Source organism: Pieris napi, chromosome 8 (assembly GCF_905475465.1).
Source record: "Pieris napi chromosome 8, ilPieNapi1.2, whole genome shotgun sequence".
Classification (NCBI taxonomy): domain Eukaryota; kingdom Metazoa; phylum Arthropoda; class Insecta; order Lepidoptera; family Pieridae; genus Pieris; species Pieris napi.
In genome coordinates this window covers 4,097,336-4,115,909 of record NC_062241.1, presented here as the reverse complement: position 1 = coordinate 4,115,909, position 18,574 = coordinate 4,097,336, and the positions used below count along the sequence as shown (strand labels likewise).

Sequence of the window (18,574 nt, the reverse complement as noted above, 5' to 3'; positions counted from 1 at the left end):
ATACGATTTGTAGCAATTTATTATAACTAGGGTTGACTAAAGTTCACTAGCAATACATGAATATTAATTTCGATTAATGTTAGGACACGAAAAAGCGGTAGTCTGCTTCTGTGACGTGAGTTGTCATAAATTTGACAAATTTAAAAAGATCTTAATCTACTTATTGAGTAACTTCTCGTGAAATATTTGTAAGTTGATAACGATCAGTGATTGAACGGGTGATTGTTTTACCGATGAATTTTGACAGCCCTATAGCGATTCCAATAAAAATCAATCAGTGCATGGACCGAACGCTAGTTGACCAAATGTTCAGTTTGGAACAAAATATCGACTATAGTAAAATATGTTTTTATCAAATTAGTATAACAATATATTTGACACCAGTTTTCTGGTATAACAGTTTTGAAGAACCACTTCTTATGTGCCAACAGCACAAAAATAGTATTCCCGCAATTCTAGAATCTTAAGTACCGTCCAAAAATAAATTTAACCAAGTTAAATTGAATCAAACATATCGTTTGTTACAGGAAGTACACCACTTCAAAGAAGATCAAACGAGCCGTCAATCCAGAGTTATTAAATGATTCAATCATAAAAACAAACATGCAAGATTCAACTAAACATTGAGACACAGATGTGCGACACACAAGATTCAATAGAACACATACAAAACACAACGGAAATGCAAACAGTCCTGTCAAATTGTATGCCGGATATTGGGAATGTAGAGTCCAACGATACATATGCAGAGTACGCAGATATATGTGGTTCAGAGGGTAAAATCAACGTTGATGATGATAAAGATATAGAAATTGATGTTACAGAAACAATAGACGATCAGAAAACAGAAAATAAAAAACAAGAGTACGAAAGTAGGGATCCATTTGACTCGTGGCATCCACACGTTTATGGAAAACCTCCAAAGATGCCGACACCACACACGATAGAATTCATTCTTGGGTTGAATAAGGATTCTAAGAAGACTGTTAGTTCATTAATGAGTGTCAAAAGGTTCGGTCATGAGAGGGACAATAAGTTAGTGCAGAATAGACTGCAAGAACAGTTGCTACAGCGGAGTAGGAATAGTGATAGTGCCAGTGTTAAGGAAGAACCGTTAAACTTGTCTGTGCCTAAGACTTGGTGTGAAGAAGAGAAGTTCAGTAGAGGTAAGTTGTTTTTAAACCTTTAACCGGTTCACTCAATCATGGGGTACAATAAAAAAATTTTCATTATTAGAATATATGTGTATATCTTCAACATATTTATTTATTTTATACAATATGTTCAAATTACCGCTTTAAGACACGTTATGAACGTTTTTGTTAAAAATATATTATCTCTAGTATCTTATAAAAAACGTGTACACGCGTTAGAAGTTATACTTCTTTGGCATAACAAGATAAAAGTCTTTTCAAAATTTCTATTCTACGTTTGTAGAAAAACGACACTAACAATAGAAAAAACTAAAATGTTGACTATAGCTAACTTCAGGGTGTCGGTTTTTTATGACGGTGTGCGCAAAAATTTACTTTCATCATTTTTCCCTAACGCGCCAAAAGAAGTATAACTTCAAAAATAATTATAAAAATAGCATTAACATGAGTACCTCCTTTTTCTGTACAGCTGAAACAAAAAAAAAACATTCAATAATCGCAGAAAACTGCTAAATTGAATTAGTCCCCTCATTATCTAATCAAAATAATTTAGAAAATCTAGGCCGATTAATATACATGAATAACTTATAAATAAATCATGTATTTCCAATGAATTGATCAAAGATAAACAATAACATTAATGTGGTCGGAATCGACTCATCTATTCGAGTAGGTAATCGTTTGAAGTCGATCGATTAATCGAACAGACTAATGGGTCATCGATTGAACCGGACGGCTTAAACGATGTCGGGCTCCGGGCAAAGTGTAAATACTATAATCGGCTTATAAGGGTAACGGTAGATAGCACTAGCTAACGTTTAATTAATAGTAATAATATACTTATGCAATTTTGCTTTACGATATTGGTTACGAATACCGAACCGTCTTAAAGGCCGGTAACATACTTAAAAACCTCCTGGTGTTGCGGGTGTTCATGGGTCGTTTGCCCCCTGTCCCATAAAAAAATAATTGGTAAAAACATAATTCTTCAACTGTTTCTAAAGGACTTCTAAGGTCGCTTGTTATCTCGTTTAATAATAGAGATATATTTATACTCCAAGACCAAGAGGTACGTTTATAGTTTATATGTGAAGTGATATTTACGTTAATGGCCAGCCGTTAATAAATAAACAACCATGAAAATACACTGAAACAAAAAATGCTGTAATTGGTAATCGATTCCCACCCACAAAGAAAAATAAACAATATTTCTAGGAAAATATTAGTTGGACCGAACATTACATAATCATTAATATTGGTACAAACGCTCTAATGAAATAGAATACTCTATAGTCTATGTCATTTGAAGTCAATCTTTTAATTATGATATCATAAATGCTGATACAAAGTTGAATCATATTTCTTTGTTTTTAAAAAGATTGATTCAATAACCAATCACGAGACTTATGCCGTTTTTGTTCCAACAAGTATTAACCGTCCAAGTTGTAAATCAAAGTCAATTAGTGGAAAGTGTTCAGGGCTATGCGTTCATATTTTTAGTCGCGTATTAATAGTCGTTAAATGCAACGCTTTTGTTCGTTTATGCGCCGCAATTAGTTTTATTGAGTGCAATTAAGATAGATAAAATTATTTTTTACTTTTGAAAATTGTATTTAAATTCATATTCCTTATCTTTACAGTGTAGATCTTATTTAAAATTATGTATGGTTAGCCAAAATATTTATATAGGTTAGGTTACAAGTTTAATAGTAAATCAAACGAAAAAAATATTGCGTTAAGCTATTTTTATTTTTGTGAATCTGACATTGCCTTCTACTACTCAAATATTTTAGAAACACAATGTATTAACCTTTAATAAAAAAATGTATAAATTGATGCATTTAATCAAGCTATTCTAGAATAGTTTCGTTCAAGAATTCTTTTATAGAATTGCAGTCGTTTTATTTTTACTTAATGAATAGTTTGAACGACGTAACAAAATGTACTTTAATAAAACATTACATATAAGCTTTAAAGTCCATTTGATTTGCAAAACATAATGTGGCGAAAATAGCTTCATTCTAATCTCAAGTCTTTGGCTTGCATTTATTGTGGCGTTTTAATCGAGAGCCATTTTGCACAACTTTATAAATACATCGGCTAAGCAACATTGATTTCTAATGTACTCAAAATAGAGTCTGCATTGACAAATTCGAATGCATATAGATGTTGGTAAAATTAAATTCGAATGTCCGAGCAATAAGCTATCAAGCGATGCAGCTGCGTCGTCGGGGTTGCCAATTTATTTTTAAATATTTAATACAGATAATAAATATGACTGGATTATTATTAGTCTATGGTTTAACTTGGGTATTAGCTCGTCAATGGGGATAGTATGTGACACTTGACATAGATAAATCCTTTGCTATAGCACAGATTATATGATTTATGGAGCTAAATATGTAAATATAAATATTTATTATCGTCTAAATACATTATATATATATTAAAGCACAAGAAGATTTAGGAACCTTCAACTATTATTCTACGATAAGCACATGCTAAATCTAAACCAAAGTGGTTTTATCCCTCGAATGCCAAAACCAATGGAATTTTCTCTTTATTTGCGCAATTAACACTTGGCCGTACGGCGAAGTAATACATCGTCAAATCACTTAGACTTCAAAACCGCTGGGTGTCATCAACAGAACAGCAAAATATATTTCTACTTTTATAGCTAATACATATTATACTATAAACTAGCTTTCGCCTACACTTCAAAACCAGTAGATGTCTTAAGATAAAACTATGTATATGCAGATTTATATCTAACCTTACCTATAAATACGACGTAATATATTTTTAACGTAATTGTCTCGATTCTGAACCCCTTAGTTTGAAAGGAGATATCTAATTAATGAAAAGTCTTGTCTTTTTATGTACTTAATGTATCTTCCATTTATAATATTAATGTAGATGTTTCATTTATCAGTTCGCTGTTAAAAATTGAACTATACCTAAGTGCGAATGTCACTCCAAATAAATTTCGAAGCGAAACAAGCGAAACGATGAAGCGCTGGCGAGAATATAAATTTCCTATTATTATTGAGTTTCACAAATATGTTTTTGTCTTGGAATATTAAATACGATTATATATAAAGCTATCTTAAGCACATCTAGAGGACTACTAGAAGAATATTATTTGCTCAGTTCTGATTCTGGCTAATAATATCTTTTTAATGCAGCTCCGCTATCGCTCCTCACCGAACACATATAAAGTCTATATTTGCGGACACTTAAGCTTCCACCGATCGCTTTAATCTTCTACACTCCACACTACTTAGATAAATCACTTGTCTAGATTACCAGTTCGCGAATAAGTGCACTATACAGAAGCTCTAAATAGAAATCGACACAACGATTTTGTATTCTTCAGTGTAAGCATGGTAAAGGACCACTTTAGTTTACAACTAGTTTAAGTCGACTTAATAGTAAATCATACATGTAATGATTTGTTTCCGTGGATTATTGTTATATGCGAAGCGAAATAAAATTAAAATTAATCAATCTTATTAAGCTTAATAGCTATAATTTAAATTTTTATTATTAGATACATATTATAAAATAAAGTCCCCGGCCGCATTTCTCTATTAATGCGATATGCTTACGGAATGGTCTTTATTAATAGACATCTAAGGTGTGTAAATTTATGACGAATTCTGAAGAGGTCGCAAAAAATCTAGTTAGTAGGCCATGTACTCAGATACTATTAGTGCACGCGTGTACGCGTAGGAATATAGTGTATAACCTTACCATACTCAACGACTAATACGTACTATAATGGGACGGATTTTTTTATATATTTTAGGTACAGAAACAGAAAACAGATTGGTTAAATACATACAGTTATTACGCACTAGACAACATTTGTAAACCAGAAGTCCAATTACATCTGTACACAGCATTTTAGTGAAATCTTAGTTGCTGGTTTACTAAATATTAACAATTACATACAGTATATTATAATATGTACATATATTAAATTTAATGACAAAAAGTCTTCACCGCGAATAATCCTTTTAAATTCATAAATACTATTGTGAAAAATATCAACATGCCGACACTGCCACACTATCTCCAATGAAGTCACACTGTGGCTCTGGGATGTTCTGACACCAAAAAAGTGGCGCTACAACCCTTGCTTTTAGTCTAAAATCTTTGGTATATAGGTTTTTTTTTAATAGAGAAGTTGGTTCGGCTGTGCCGAACATACACAGTGCATTTCGATCTAAGAAATATCTTTTTTCTTCACCGTATGAGTTTTAAATGCCGCAGTAGTAAATGCGCAAATAGATAAGTCCATTGCTGTGATTCGAAGGCACGAGTCCAGGGTTGATTTGCAGGCTTAAGCTATCTTAGGGCTACAAATGTTACCTAGTCAATAACAATTACATTAAAAAACTACTTTTATATGCATTTGTCGCGCTCCTAAACAAGACTGCTATGGTTACATTAATACAAACCACAGCGGTTTTCTAATGTAACATATTGTGATTACATATATTGTAAAATAAAGAAATTAAAAAAAAAAGTTTGTATTTTTCCTACATATTTTATAACGGCTTTGCCATAAAAGATAACACTTAACATTCTCACGGTTACCAGTTACTTAATATAGCAAAACAGTAGACATCTAATTACTTTATGCCTATTTAGAATACATGTAGATCTTATTGCATGTAGATTAAATTAACTGTGAAAAGTCAACGCTATGGGAATATACTGATGTCATCATTCAGTGTTACGTTAAGTAGATTTACTTTCTTTAAAATTATCTTAATATATATAAATTACGTGTCACGTTGTTTGTCCGCTATGGACTACTAAACTACCGATCCGATATCAATCAAATTTGCACACCGTGTTAGTTTGATCCAACTTAAAAGATAGGATAGCTTACATCTGAATTTATACCCGCAATATTATTTTGTTGCAAAATATTTGTTCATTATTTGATAGTCACAATTCTAACAGATGGCGCTGTGTTGAAAGTACCAACGTTTCACATAAGCTACAATTTAATGGCATAACCACCAAAAAAAGCATGGTGGTCCCTATGACTGGTGTTCTCCTACCGTTTCCCTTGAATAGGTTACTACTTAGATAGTACATATAACAAAAATCTTAGCCACTGCAACGCTTGGCCGAGTCTGCTAGTTGAATATAAATATGATAATGAGGATTACATTATGTTTATATTATTATTATATTTAATATAAGTACACAACCTACGACGGAGTGAAGGCCTCCTCCAAATTCTTTTATTTATCTCTCATCTTCGCAAGTATTTTACAATCCTGTATTGAATAAATGTACATCTTATTAGTTTATTTATAGAGTTGTTTCAAAAATTCATGAATATCTTTGGACGTACAAAAATAATTAAGTCAGATTGATTTTACTTCGTTTTTTTTAAGATTTACAATCTATGGCATTATTTGATTAATTGATACTACACCAATTCATGTAATAAAAAAATAAAATAGATCAACAATAATTGTATACGTATATACTATATCTACAAACTTACTATACATATATAAAGGACTATTGACTATTTATTTATACATTTACGCTTATACCGAAGGGGTAGTCCTACTGGTCTCTCACTTCATCCACTTTAATGACATTCATCACGCATCCTCGTGTATGGGTACATTTGACTATTGTTTGATTGTATGTGCAAGTGTTAAATGCTCACTGAGAACGTCCAGTGGTGACGCAGCCGGAGTTCGAGCCTACTACCTCAGGGATGAGAGTCAAAACATAGGCCAGTTTAATCAGTGAATCGTTTCATTATTAATTACAGATAAATATTTTCGTATGAACATTGTGGGCCTAGTGGCTTCGACGTGCGGCTCTCGTCTCTGACGTCGTAGGTTCTATTCCCGCCTGTGCACCCATGGACTTTCTGTCTATGTGCGCTTAACATTCGCTCGAACGCTACTTGTCAATTAGATTGACAAACGATCATAAAACAGATACAAACATCTGAGGCCCAGACCTAAAAAGGTTGAGCGCCACTGATTTATTTTTTAAATATTTTCGTACACGTTTTAGGTTCTGTAGTCAATTCTCAAAGAATTTGTCTCGAACAAATCAGCGTTTAAATCTAAGAGCATCATAATATTTGGCACATCAAAGACGTTAATTATGTAGTTCCCAGATCCATAATTGAATTAAAGCTCTTAACGATTTCAATAATAACTAACGTCAATTATTTTCTTTTCTCCCGCAAGTTAATAGCGCAATAAATAGTGAATGTCCCACTTTGATGTTAAATGTTTAGCGCGTTGTCGATCTAACGATGTTTGGGGTTACACCATTCTTGATTGATGGATTGTGTGATTTAGATGCACTTCTGGTTAATTATTAACCGTTTTTAGAATTAGGTGAAGAGCTTTGGGAATACGACTGTTGATTGATTGGGAAATTAAAGTTTTCAGTGAGTTTAGTAAACCCGTAAATCTTAATTTAAATTAATTTATTACAATTACCTTTGACTAGCTTTTGTTCCTACATAATAGTTGAATGCCTACATATAATATCTCTGTATATATAAAATTCTCGTGTCACAATGTTCGTTCCCATACTCCTCTTAAACGGCTCGACCGATTCTTATATTTTTTTATGCATATGCAGTAACTCAGAGCATCGGCTACTATCTATCTTTCAAACTCCTAAATGATAAGGAGTGCCCAACCGAAAATCTTTATTTTTATTTTTTAGACAATTTATTTTGTTTTTATTTTTTTGTGATACAGCATACAAAAATACATACAACCTCTAATTTTCACCCCGCTACGATCAACCCCTATGTTTTATTATTGTAGATAGTTATTTTTATTGAATTTAAAAAAAAAATACTATAAATAAATATACATGGCAAAACGACGTTTGCCGGGTCAGATCGGTCGGCTAGTTTGCTATAAAATTAAATAAAATTTATTTTTCTAATTTGTCTATAACGTAATTGTATGTAAACATGATATAGTTTAAACTATGACTTGCACTTTTGCTGTAGATGTCCTATTCTCGGAAGTCATTCCTGTGACGTCACTGGACCACAATGTTTACACAGGCGTGCATTTCCTGCGTGTTCGCGAACCCAGCTGGGCCCTATCCTAATCCTAAGCTAATTTATTTTTCCGCCCGACCGCTACTTTATCGACAATAGTAAACGTTAAAACGCTGTTAATTTGCTCTCGAATAAAAGTTTAATGTGTTATTTTTGTTTCTAGAGAGCGTCGTAAAGCATTTGTCTTTATAGCGCTGAAGTTTCCTGTCTTATTGTTGATTAAAGCGTAGTTTGTATTGTTATTTATTTAAGTTGCCAACAGCAAAAATATAATCTAAGTGTATAATCAGAAAACAATTCAAGGTCCACTACCCTGTGTATGTGTGTGTGCGTTACTATATATTTGTGCGTTACTTGTCAGTATAAAATAATGAATCGAGAATAGTTATTTTATAAATAATAATGTATAAAGAGTAGATATTATGCCTGGTTCTACGTCTAGCTACAGAAAATTCGTGATTATAATCTAGGAAACGTCGGCGTATGATTGATCTAGATTCTAGAATCTAGATGGTTCGGAACTTTATTTAATGGAGAAATAAAGTTTGGTATTTCATCGGCTAGGGAAATATTTGAAAGTGGGTCGCCTTCATGCTTAGTTTCACCAACTCACCTGACTTAACCAATGATTATAACTTGATTTCCGTTAATAAAGTAATGTTTATAATTGATATATAGATGTCACCGTAAAATTGTAAACACCGTTAGATTGTAATCTATCTCGCGAGATTATAAACTGTCGAAAGATTGTGAACCTCAACGAACTGCTTACAATTTAACGTATAATTATTCGGTAGTTATATGAAATTGTTGGAAAGTAAAATTAATCTGTAATTGACCAAAGAAGTTTGAATGATAACTAAGTTAGTGTAGTACAATCTACCGAATAATAATACGTTAAATTGTAAGCAGTAAGCTGAGGTTCACAATCTTTCGACAGTTTATAATCTCGCGAGATAGATTACAATCTAACGGTGTTTACAATTTTACGTTAACATAGATATAGCATAGAATAGAAGGACTCTCATTGTTCTCATATGTACCTCATATTCGTTTTAAAGTTTAAACATTCTATAAGTTATATTCATTTGAAGGTGCTTTTAGTGAATATCATTCATAAAAACTGTTTCAGTCCAATTGCACAGTCACAACTAAAATACTCTTTCATCTCTTTCTGTCAAATAGTGTTAACGCTGTGATAAAAACGGACGGATGATAATTAAAACGGTGCAATTGACTGAAATAGATTTTATAAGGGTGTATATATTAATATAAGTAATACAAAGTAACATCAACAATGTGAAGAACGTCTCATATTTCGCGAAATGTAATTAATATCTAGTCTTAGGCGACGTGTGACTCCAGAGTAAGCAGATTCAGCTGTTATTTTGCATTAGGTAGGGTTCACGGTACAAGCGAAGCGGGAATGTTTACAAATATGTGTTCTGCAATGTGTAAAATAAATTGCTTAATAAAGACATCCACGAAAGAATTTTAAACTTTTAATACCTTACACAGGGTAAAAGCCTTAGCGAGAATTCCTGAAGCTCATTTTTCATGTATCCCAACATCGTTAGAATAAATAAACAAATGAATATCATTTGGCTTTTTCCCACTAGTAAATAGGTACGTAATTTAAATTTATTTCGTAACAACTTCTTAAAGCTTAGAAGAACAGTGTTGGCCTGAGCATGCGCCTCGGCATCCTAAGGTCGTTCAGGTCGGCAATGCCTAAAATTTTCTTTCTTTGTGTGCAAATAACACTGGCTAGCGAAAAAATTGTGAGAAAAACAGACGGCATATGTACAGAAATCATTTACAGAAGCCTATCTAAAGCCTAGACCGCTACAGGTTGTAGGTTTTATTCGCTCCTCTTGTGCGCGTGTTTACCTTCTTATGTCACACGGTTAGTATAATTTCTCACGTAACATATTTTTATGTATGATCATTAACATCGCAGTTCTTGGTAATTAGATAACATTTAACCATCTTCACATAACAATATGTATACAGAACTAGCTTCTACAGTATATGTACGCAACAAATAAAATGTATGCATTAATTCCTACTATCAATTTGCCATCTACTATATGCAAATTGTGTTTTGTTTTATGTTCATAATTTTAATTATGCTATAACTATATATAAAACAACAATTAGTAAGAAACTAAGTTACATAATGCATAAAGTTATACGTATAAGTATTCAAATAGTTACCGAAAATTTTGTTCTTATCAAACGAGTGTTATTTATCAAAAAAAGCGAGATAAAATAAAAAATTTCTAATATATACATTCAAGAAACCAAAGAGGTAGTTGATTGAAACAAAAGAACAAAAAAAATAAACAAAAGATCTCACAACTTGCCAATGTTTTTAATAAAAAACGAATTAAAATTAATTTAAAATTAGGATATTTACAAACGTATGAATGAGAGCTAATTATATTTAGATCACGTTAAATAAGAGTAAAAAGCATGCATATTTGCTACCGAGCCAAAAATATTAATTGTCGTCGCTCCAAAGGGCTTGCTTGCAATACGTCGCATTTATCGCCTGCTTATTGCCAATTACACCTATTTGAAATACCTTTGATCATTCCATTTGTGTAAGAGTATACATGAACCTCTATAGATAGAGACGATTGTTAAGAATATTTTAACATTATATACTTTTTGATAACTTTTTTAATACGTGAAGAATATATTTTTGATACTTTTAGCACATTCAAACTATCACAATTAATATCATGTTAGCGTAGTGTGTACTCAGTTCCCACACTTAGACGCCCATTTAGTCCGTTGTGCGTTAAGTTCTGGCTAATTATTAAGCCAGCCTAGCTCCATCCTGGGCACTTCGCAAGCTTTACGGAGCTACCTTATTGCTTCGACATTTCTGTTTGTTGGGAAGCTACAGTTTTGCATTCCAGGAATACGTGTATTGTAATTTCATGTTTATTTTGTTTAATATATCTATATAGTTATTAATAAGCACAATTAAACCACATAACGTCGTTATAGAATAATCCATCTTAACTCTTGGAAATAAACATATATTTTGTCATAACATAAACAAAATACAAAATTAGCCCTACCACTAGAATATAATTTGTCGTATATCACATATTTAATGAGAGAAGCAATAATCTACCTATAACGTGCTTAAATTATAAGCTGAGAGCAATATAGCCGCTGATTTAGTGGCATTAAGAGGAAACATTAGCAATGAACAATTTATATATCGTACGCCAAATGCTAAGCGTCAAAATTGTTGAATTCTAGTGAATTTATTATTTTTAGCAACTGGCTCTCGAGTTGGGTTTGAAGTGACAGATCAAAAGCGCATCTCCGGGTTTCAATTTACGGATTGCATATTGATAATTTATCGTTCATTTTAAATTAATAAAATTAGACTATTTTTTACCTAATGTCATTAAAGTACACCACATGTAATACATTTTCTACAGTATAAGTTATCATCTATTGTAAAATACATGACATGACAACTATGGTTAACTATAACACAAAGAATAATAAAAATATAATTATTTTTAAGGGTAAATTAAAGCTGAAATTAAAGGGAGTCACCGCGGTTTTTAGTTTTTTGTTAGATATAATTTATTTTAATCTTTATAATTAACGGCTCCAATATAAGAGTCTTTCCTCTAACTTTGATTTTATTCCCTTTGGAGTAGAGACTCTTAGGTCATGGGGTTCAAGTGCACAGGCTACTTAAAGATTTAAGTTGGCGCCTGGTAGATAGTACCGGTGACCCCAGAGCTGGTGCTTACCTCTCTCAACAAATAAGTATCCTCATACAGCGGGGAAATGTTGCCAGCGTTAAAGGTACACTGTTTCATGGACCAAACTTTAAAATTATTTTTTTTTTAATTTTCTATTGAATTTTTAAAATTATTATTATTATTTTAAGAAAATTGTAAATACGGTATATTTGTGTTTTCGTCCAATACATTCATTTTATTCTTCTCATAGTGGGATAGATTTGTCCATTATAGAGATAAGAATAATATATACTTCCCAATTACTTGCAATTGATTTTTATATTTTTTCTAGATTCAAAGCTAATAAAACGCAAGAAGTCAACAGATGACGTCCGATCACCTCTTGGTGGCGAAGGGTCCATGACCAGTGAAGAAGGAGAGGATGCAGGTGTTGGTAGACGCAAGAAGGCAAGAACCACTTTCACTGGACGACAGATCTTCGAGCTGGAGAAGTTATTCGAAGTCAAGAAATATTTGTCATCAGGCGAGAGAGCAGATATGGCGAAACTTCTTAATGTGACTGAGACACAGGTAATTTTTTTTTTTAAGACAATTCACACCAATTGACCGAGTCCCATGCTAAGCTGGTGAAGCTTGTGTTATGGGTACTAGGCAACGGATATACATACATATCATAGATATATAGACAATAGACATATAAATACATATTTAAACACCCAAGACCTAAGCACAACACCAAATGCTCATCACATCGATGTTCGTCTCAGCCGGGGATCGAACCCGGGACCCATGGATTCGCAGTCAGGGGTACTAACCACTAGACCAATGAGTCTTCGAATATATTAATAATTTATCGATATTCATATGTGTTTTATGGGTAAAAGAGGCACTTTGAATAAAGTGACGCCTGCAACATCGGCGGCTAGCGGGTGTTGCCGACTTTTCAGGGAATGGTACTCTTTTCTTGATTTTTGCTCCTGTTCTGTTAATAATAATTATTTATTTATTGCACGAATATGGTACAAAAATGTGTAAGGTGGTACAATCGTAAGTTCGCATATTCTGCTACACTCAATGGCGCGCAAATTTGTCTTAAGGAATTTTACATTTTACATTGTTAGTCAAAGTCAATTCTTATATTATTTGTATCGTACATATCACATCATACTTTATTAAATTTATGTCAACTACAGTGTCTCACGAAAATAATCATTTATTGGATAATTTTTCCAAAAGTTATACACAAGATCGCTTTTTAAAGACTCTAGTCAAAGACCTTTTAATTTATTTATAATTTGTTCCGAAGTTTATTTAAAGAACTTTGAGTATTAATGCCGGTAAACAATATATGAAAAAGGTGTAACAATTAATACGCCGTTTACGTAGGACAAAACACGGTAATCCTTTTGAGGCATCTAACCCGAAACAATAATTGTTTAGCCGGTAATCGAAACTTGGACTGAATATCACGAAGGTTCAGTCGGTAATATAAAATATATAAGGCCAATTGAATTTAAGATTTCAAAGAAATTATGTCCCTTAGCACCTCATTCCCGAAGTGTGTCATTCGTGCAGACAATTAAATAATGAATTATAAATATAATCGTGGTGATAATGAGCATATCTATCAGTGAGCGTAAACACACGGACTAATTACTTAATGGCTCGTCACCTCGTTCGGCCTTTCTCGGAAATCTAACCAAATTAAACGCTTGTGAAGCATGCGCAGCTTAAGGGATGGCATATAGCGTTTCTATGCTATGTAAAGTAATTTTAAATATCGAATAAAATACATTACAACAGTTTAATGCCAGTAATTTTCTTACGTTCTTATATTGAGAACTGTCAGTAAATGTATGTTTAGAAACATTTTTTTATAAGTGTACCTACAGTACTGTAGTGTTTTGTATGGGGTACTTACCAACATAAATGATGATTGCTTTTTTTACACCAAAATCTGAAAATACCATTTGGGTATGTTTTAGGACCGATATTGTACCTATTAATTAAAAAATCCATTAAATTTTTGTGCAGCGATAACAGTGTTAGGCTAGTGGCTTCAGCGTGCGACTCTCATCCCTGAGGTCGTAGGCTCGATCCCCGGCTGTGCACCAATGGAGTTTCTTTCTATATGCCCATTTAACATTCGCTCGAACGGTGAAGGAAAACATCGCGAGGAAACGGATACTGGTGTCTGGAGGCTGATCACCAACTTGCCTAATACATTGAAAAATTATCATGAAACAGATCCAGAAATCTGAGACCCAGACCCAAAGAGGTTGTAGCTCCACTGATTTTTTTATTTTTTATTTTATCTAATAATATACTCCACACACAATTAAAAAAAAACTAATTACCATTTAATTTTAATAATGTAAATATTTTTACGCTATCGCCTGTTACTTACCTATCGTGGAGCTCTCAAAAGATAATTATACAATCACCAAGGTGGCAGTCCCCCGCGACGAGGCACATCTGGAGTCACTAATTAAAGACACCAGCACACGAGACAATATCACAGTTAAGCGGTTTACCCAGGGTATTTTATTATTTAAGTGTTTTTCTCAGAAGCCCTTCGACTTCTAGTAGTTACACTCGCGATCATTCAATAAACTAACCACTGTTTATAAAGAAACACAAAAAAGTCATAAAAACTCTTTGTTTTGTCTGTTTAATAAATTAATGAAAAGAAAATGAATTTTAGAATATTTTGTCTTAACTATCTTTCTTATAATAACAAACGGATCATCCCTTAAAAGTCTATCAATAAAATGAGTTGCTACTTTCTCGTTGACCCCAATGAGGAAAACTCATAATTGTTGTCTAAAGGGCGTTATAATAAAAAATAATGTACAACTAATAAACTAAATTATTCTGTTTGATAGCAAAGATGTATCCGAAAAGAAAGTATATTACTAGTGTGAGAAGTATCAAGAAACAAAGTCATAATTTTCTTTCCACTTGATACTTCATTATTATGATTAATAGTGCTTAATCGTAGGTACACACACACACGACACGGTCCATAATAATTGTAATTACGCGTTTTATTATATATTTTTAACGTCCGATAACGAAACTAAATTATAACTATCACTTTATACTGGTAAGATAAACATTTCTACAGCTCCCCATTGCGACGATAAGGGTCACGTGTTTGCGTCCCAATTTGGGAGTCAATTAACACCGGACGGGAGACAAAAACCCAAACGAAGCTATAGGGAATCGATTTTGAGCAATATTGGATAGAACAATCTTTTTCATTTGCATGATAGGGGATTGTCCATGCAGAATTTAGTGCGTAACATTGCGAAATAAGTTAAAGGTACACTGTCACTGGGACCAACCTTTTTAAATTTGTTTAAATTTTAAATTATTATTATTATTAAAAATATCTTAATTAGGTTGTAAGGACAATTAACGGCCATCTTTTGCTAAGCGATTATTGATAAAGAGTGTTAATTATTTTTGCCTACTTAATAAATAAATGAATAGGAAAATGGAACAGAATTCGAGAGAAGAATGAAACAGAGGGGCAAAAATTTGCGTATATAACCTATATTTTCGTCTTACTTACTTATAATAACAAAGGGGCGATTTAAAAGTCTATCAATTAAATGAGTCGCTATTTTTCGGTGATCCCAGTGAGGGGATCCCATAATTGTTGCCTACAGGAAAAAGTGGGTTATAAAAAATTGTAATATGATAAAATCATTACTGTATATTGCTAATATATATGAAACTATTCTAAAACAATAATATTTGACAAATGTAATGATTTATTTGATGTTAGAAAAACTTATAAACTATATTATATGTAGTATATGTAATCAAAGTATATTATCAAAGTATATTACTAATGTAAAGTAACAAGAAACAAAGTCATCATTTTGTATCCACTTGATGCGTTGCTAGGCAACCATTACAACCATAACATAACATAATGAGTATAAATTATCGTGGGAAAGTTCTTATTCGCAGAACATGTACTTATTTTTCCATTTGTCAGAATTATTTATAAGACAAATATAAATTTCATACAACCACAATACACACTCACGCCGCTAGTTCTGCTACCAAGTGTCTTGGTCTCCGAAATGAGATTCCAGCCAATTGCTGAATTTCAGCTGCTGCAAGTATTCATCCACTCTGTCCCTCCAGCAGTACCTAGGCGTTTATTATAGGCGAATACCAGGCCTATCGTACGGCGTACCTTACTCGGCCTTGTTGGCTGAGGTCGCGGACCAGTAGGTCGGCCTAGGTACTGCTGGATCGATCAGAAATATCGATCCAGCAGTACCTAGGCCGAACCACAATGCAAGGTTTATAAACTAAATACTGCAATATAAAAATCACTATCAAGTTATTACTTGAATTAATCATATGATGGTTCATATGGGCCAAATTTGTAAATAAATTTGCCGTTTGCCTTCTGGCTTCACAATTCAAGCAGCTTAGACCCGACATTCCAAAGTCCAAATACGCTCCTAAAACGGACATAAACTCAGCTTAGATAAAGTGAGGTAGCCAGTTAATGGGATCATAAATTGACCCTAAATAAATCAATCCGTCGGGCTCATCAAATTTGAATTGAGTCGATGAGGTATTTAAATGAATGACGGGCTATTAATACGCTGTTAGTTTGGGCCCGACCGATGTTGGGGCCCCAATCATTAACAGTAAGGTAAGATAGTAAATAAGTGTTCGGGAAACGTGTACTAAAACAGTGATAATTACCTTTACAATATCCAAATATGTTCATTTTTTTTGTTAAAAGTAGAAGGATTTTGACGAAACGAGAATAAAATCTATCTATTAATAAATCACTCTAATTTGCGTACTTTTAGATTAAGTTTTTTTCTTTCCACTTATCCATATATAAATATTCGGGGCCTCTACGTGTCTGAATCCTTCCCTGTGGTGGCTATTAAATTTTGATGGATTGTTAGCGGGGCGGCCGGCGACAGCGGCGCATCAAACGAGCGCCGACTCATTAGGTAAAGAAAACACGCTCTAATGTTAATAGTTTTTATTGTTTTTGCTCATTTACATAGTCATACGTCGTCTAGTTTTATAGTTCCAGAAATCGAGAGTGAATAATAATATAGCAATCTTTATAATAGACTTGATAACGGAATTATCTGCGGTATTATGTTTCGGGTTTAGCTAACAAATAACAATACAATTTATGAAGATATTTTCCACCTTATCAAAGAGGGTGAGAGGAAATATTTTAAGAAGTTTATACAATATAGTTTTTTGTTTATGGTCATTTGTTTAATGCTTAGTTTCCGTTTTCTTTTTTTTATCCATTAATGTACTTAATTGACTTTTCTGTTTCGTAAATTTTGTTTATCAATGTAATCTGATTTGTCTTAGTGTTTTCTTGTATAATATAGATATATGTAGCTATAAGATTACTTATAGATAAATAGCTCTATACATCGTGTCTATTCATTATTTTGAATGACTAATGATCTAAAAATAATAGTTATTTTGCTCTGAATCGAACCTTATGTGTATTAAACAATTCCTGAAGAAAGAAATAAATAAAATAGGCCTTAGTTTATCCTCTAATGTTGCATTTAATTACGGAATAATTTTTAGATAAGAAATTACTAATTAAAACTTAAATATAGAGCTGTTCAATACGAGCCGCAGTCGAGACTCAAGAACAAATCTAAAGACAAGAAAATATTCCGGATGAAAACGTTTAAAGCGAAGTAAAATAAACGCAGAACAGCCCTTAATATTCGCCTATTAACTAAACATAATTAATTTAAATCATCCCGTGCTCTGAAAGGTAGGGAGGTATAATAGGGTTGTCACAATTTATTTTTATAATCAGAGATGACACATGATTTTTTACATGACTTACTATTTTATATACTACTACTTACATAGTACGGTTAAATTTGGTTCATACAATAAATGCAAATTCTGTGTATGATGAAATGGTGGGAACCATAGCGGCGTTCTTTTCATTATTTATTTACCAATTTGGGGTTTTTATGTTGCAGAAGTTTGTATAATTTCAATGCTACTTACTAACATTACGATACACAATGAAGCTATTGAAATTATAAAATATATCGAAATTATCTATGCGCAAGTAAAAATAAAAGCCTTTTTGATTCCTATTTTTTTAAATATATAATAAAATTTAACTTATTTAAATAAATTTAGTCAACCCTAGCAGAGGGGGGTAGTGGGTGCGTGGCGGGCGACGGGGGGTTAACAAAAAGCAACGTTTTAATTTTAGGAAGCCATCCGCAATGGGTAGCTGTGCTTGGATTCCACTTTTGATTTACTCCCTATTATTTTGAATAGAGACACCATTATTTGTTTAGTTCAGGCGACAAAATAATGCAATGACAAAATAATTACTAAATTGTTGACATATTAACGAGGTTGGTGAATTTATTAAAGTATTTACTTAATATATAAACTAAATAATAAGTAATAAATTAATTTGTATGAAATTATTCAACAACAAAAGTCTTTACCACATCTCAACTGCCGTCTTTTTGTATGCAAGCAAGTTAATGTGATAGGTTAGGTTAGGTTTTGTTAGAAACTATAAAAAAAACACGCTAGCATCC

General features: G+C 32.6%; 1 protein-coding gene across 1 annotated transcript in view; it reads left to right on the top strand.

Annotated features, from left to right (window-relative positions):
* The window catches only part of LOC125051876 (transcription factor LBX2), a 59,469-nt gene that overhangs the window by 6,557 nt on the left and 34,338 nt on the right, over positions 1-18,574 (top strand). The window contains exons 2-3 of the mRNA XM_047652483.1: positions 528-1,166; positions 12,304-12,542. Coding sequence (XP_047508439.1) covers positions 635-1,166; positions 12,304-12,542 — 771 coding nt within the window. The 5' untranslated portion in view covers positions 528-634. The remainder of the gene's footprint in view (positions 1-527; positions 1,167-12,303; positions 12,543-18,574) is intronic.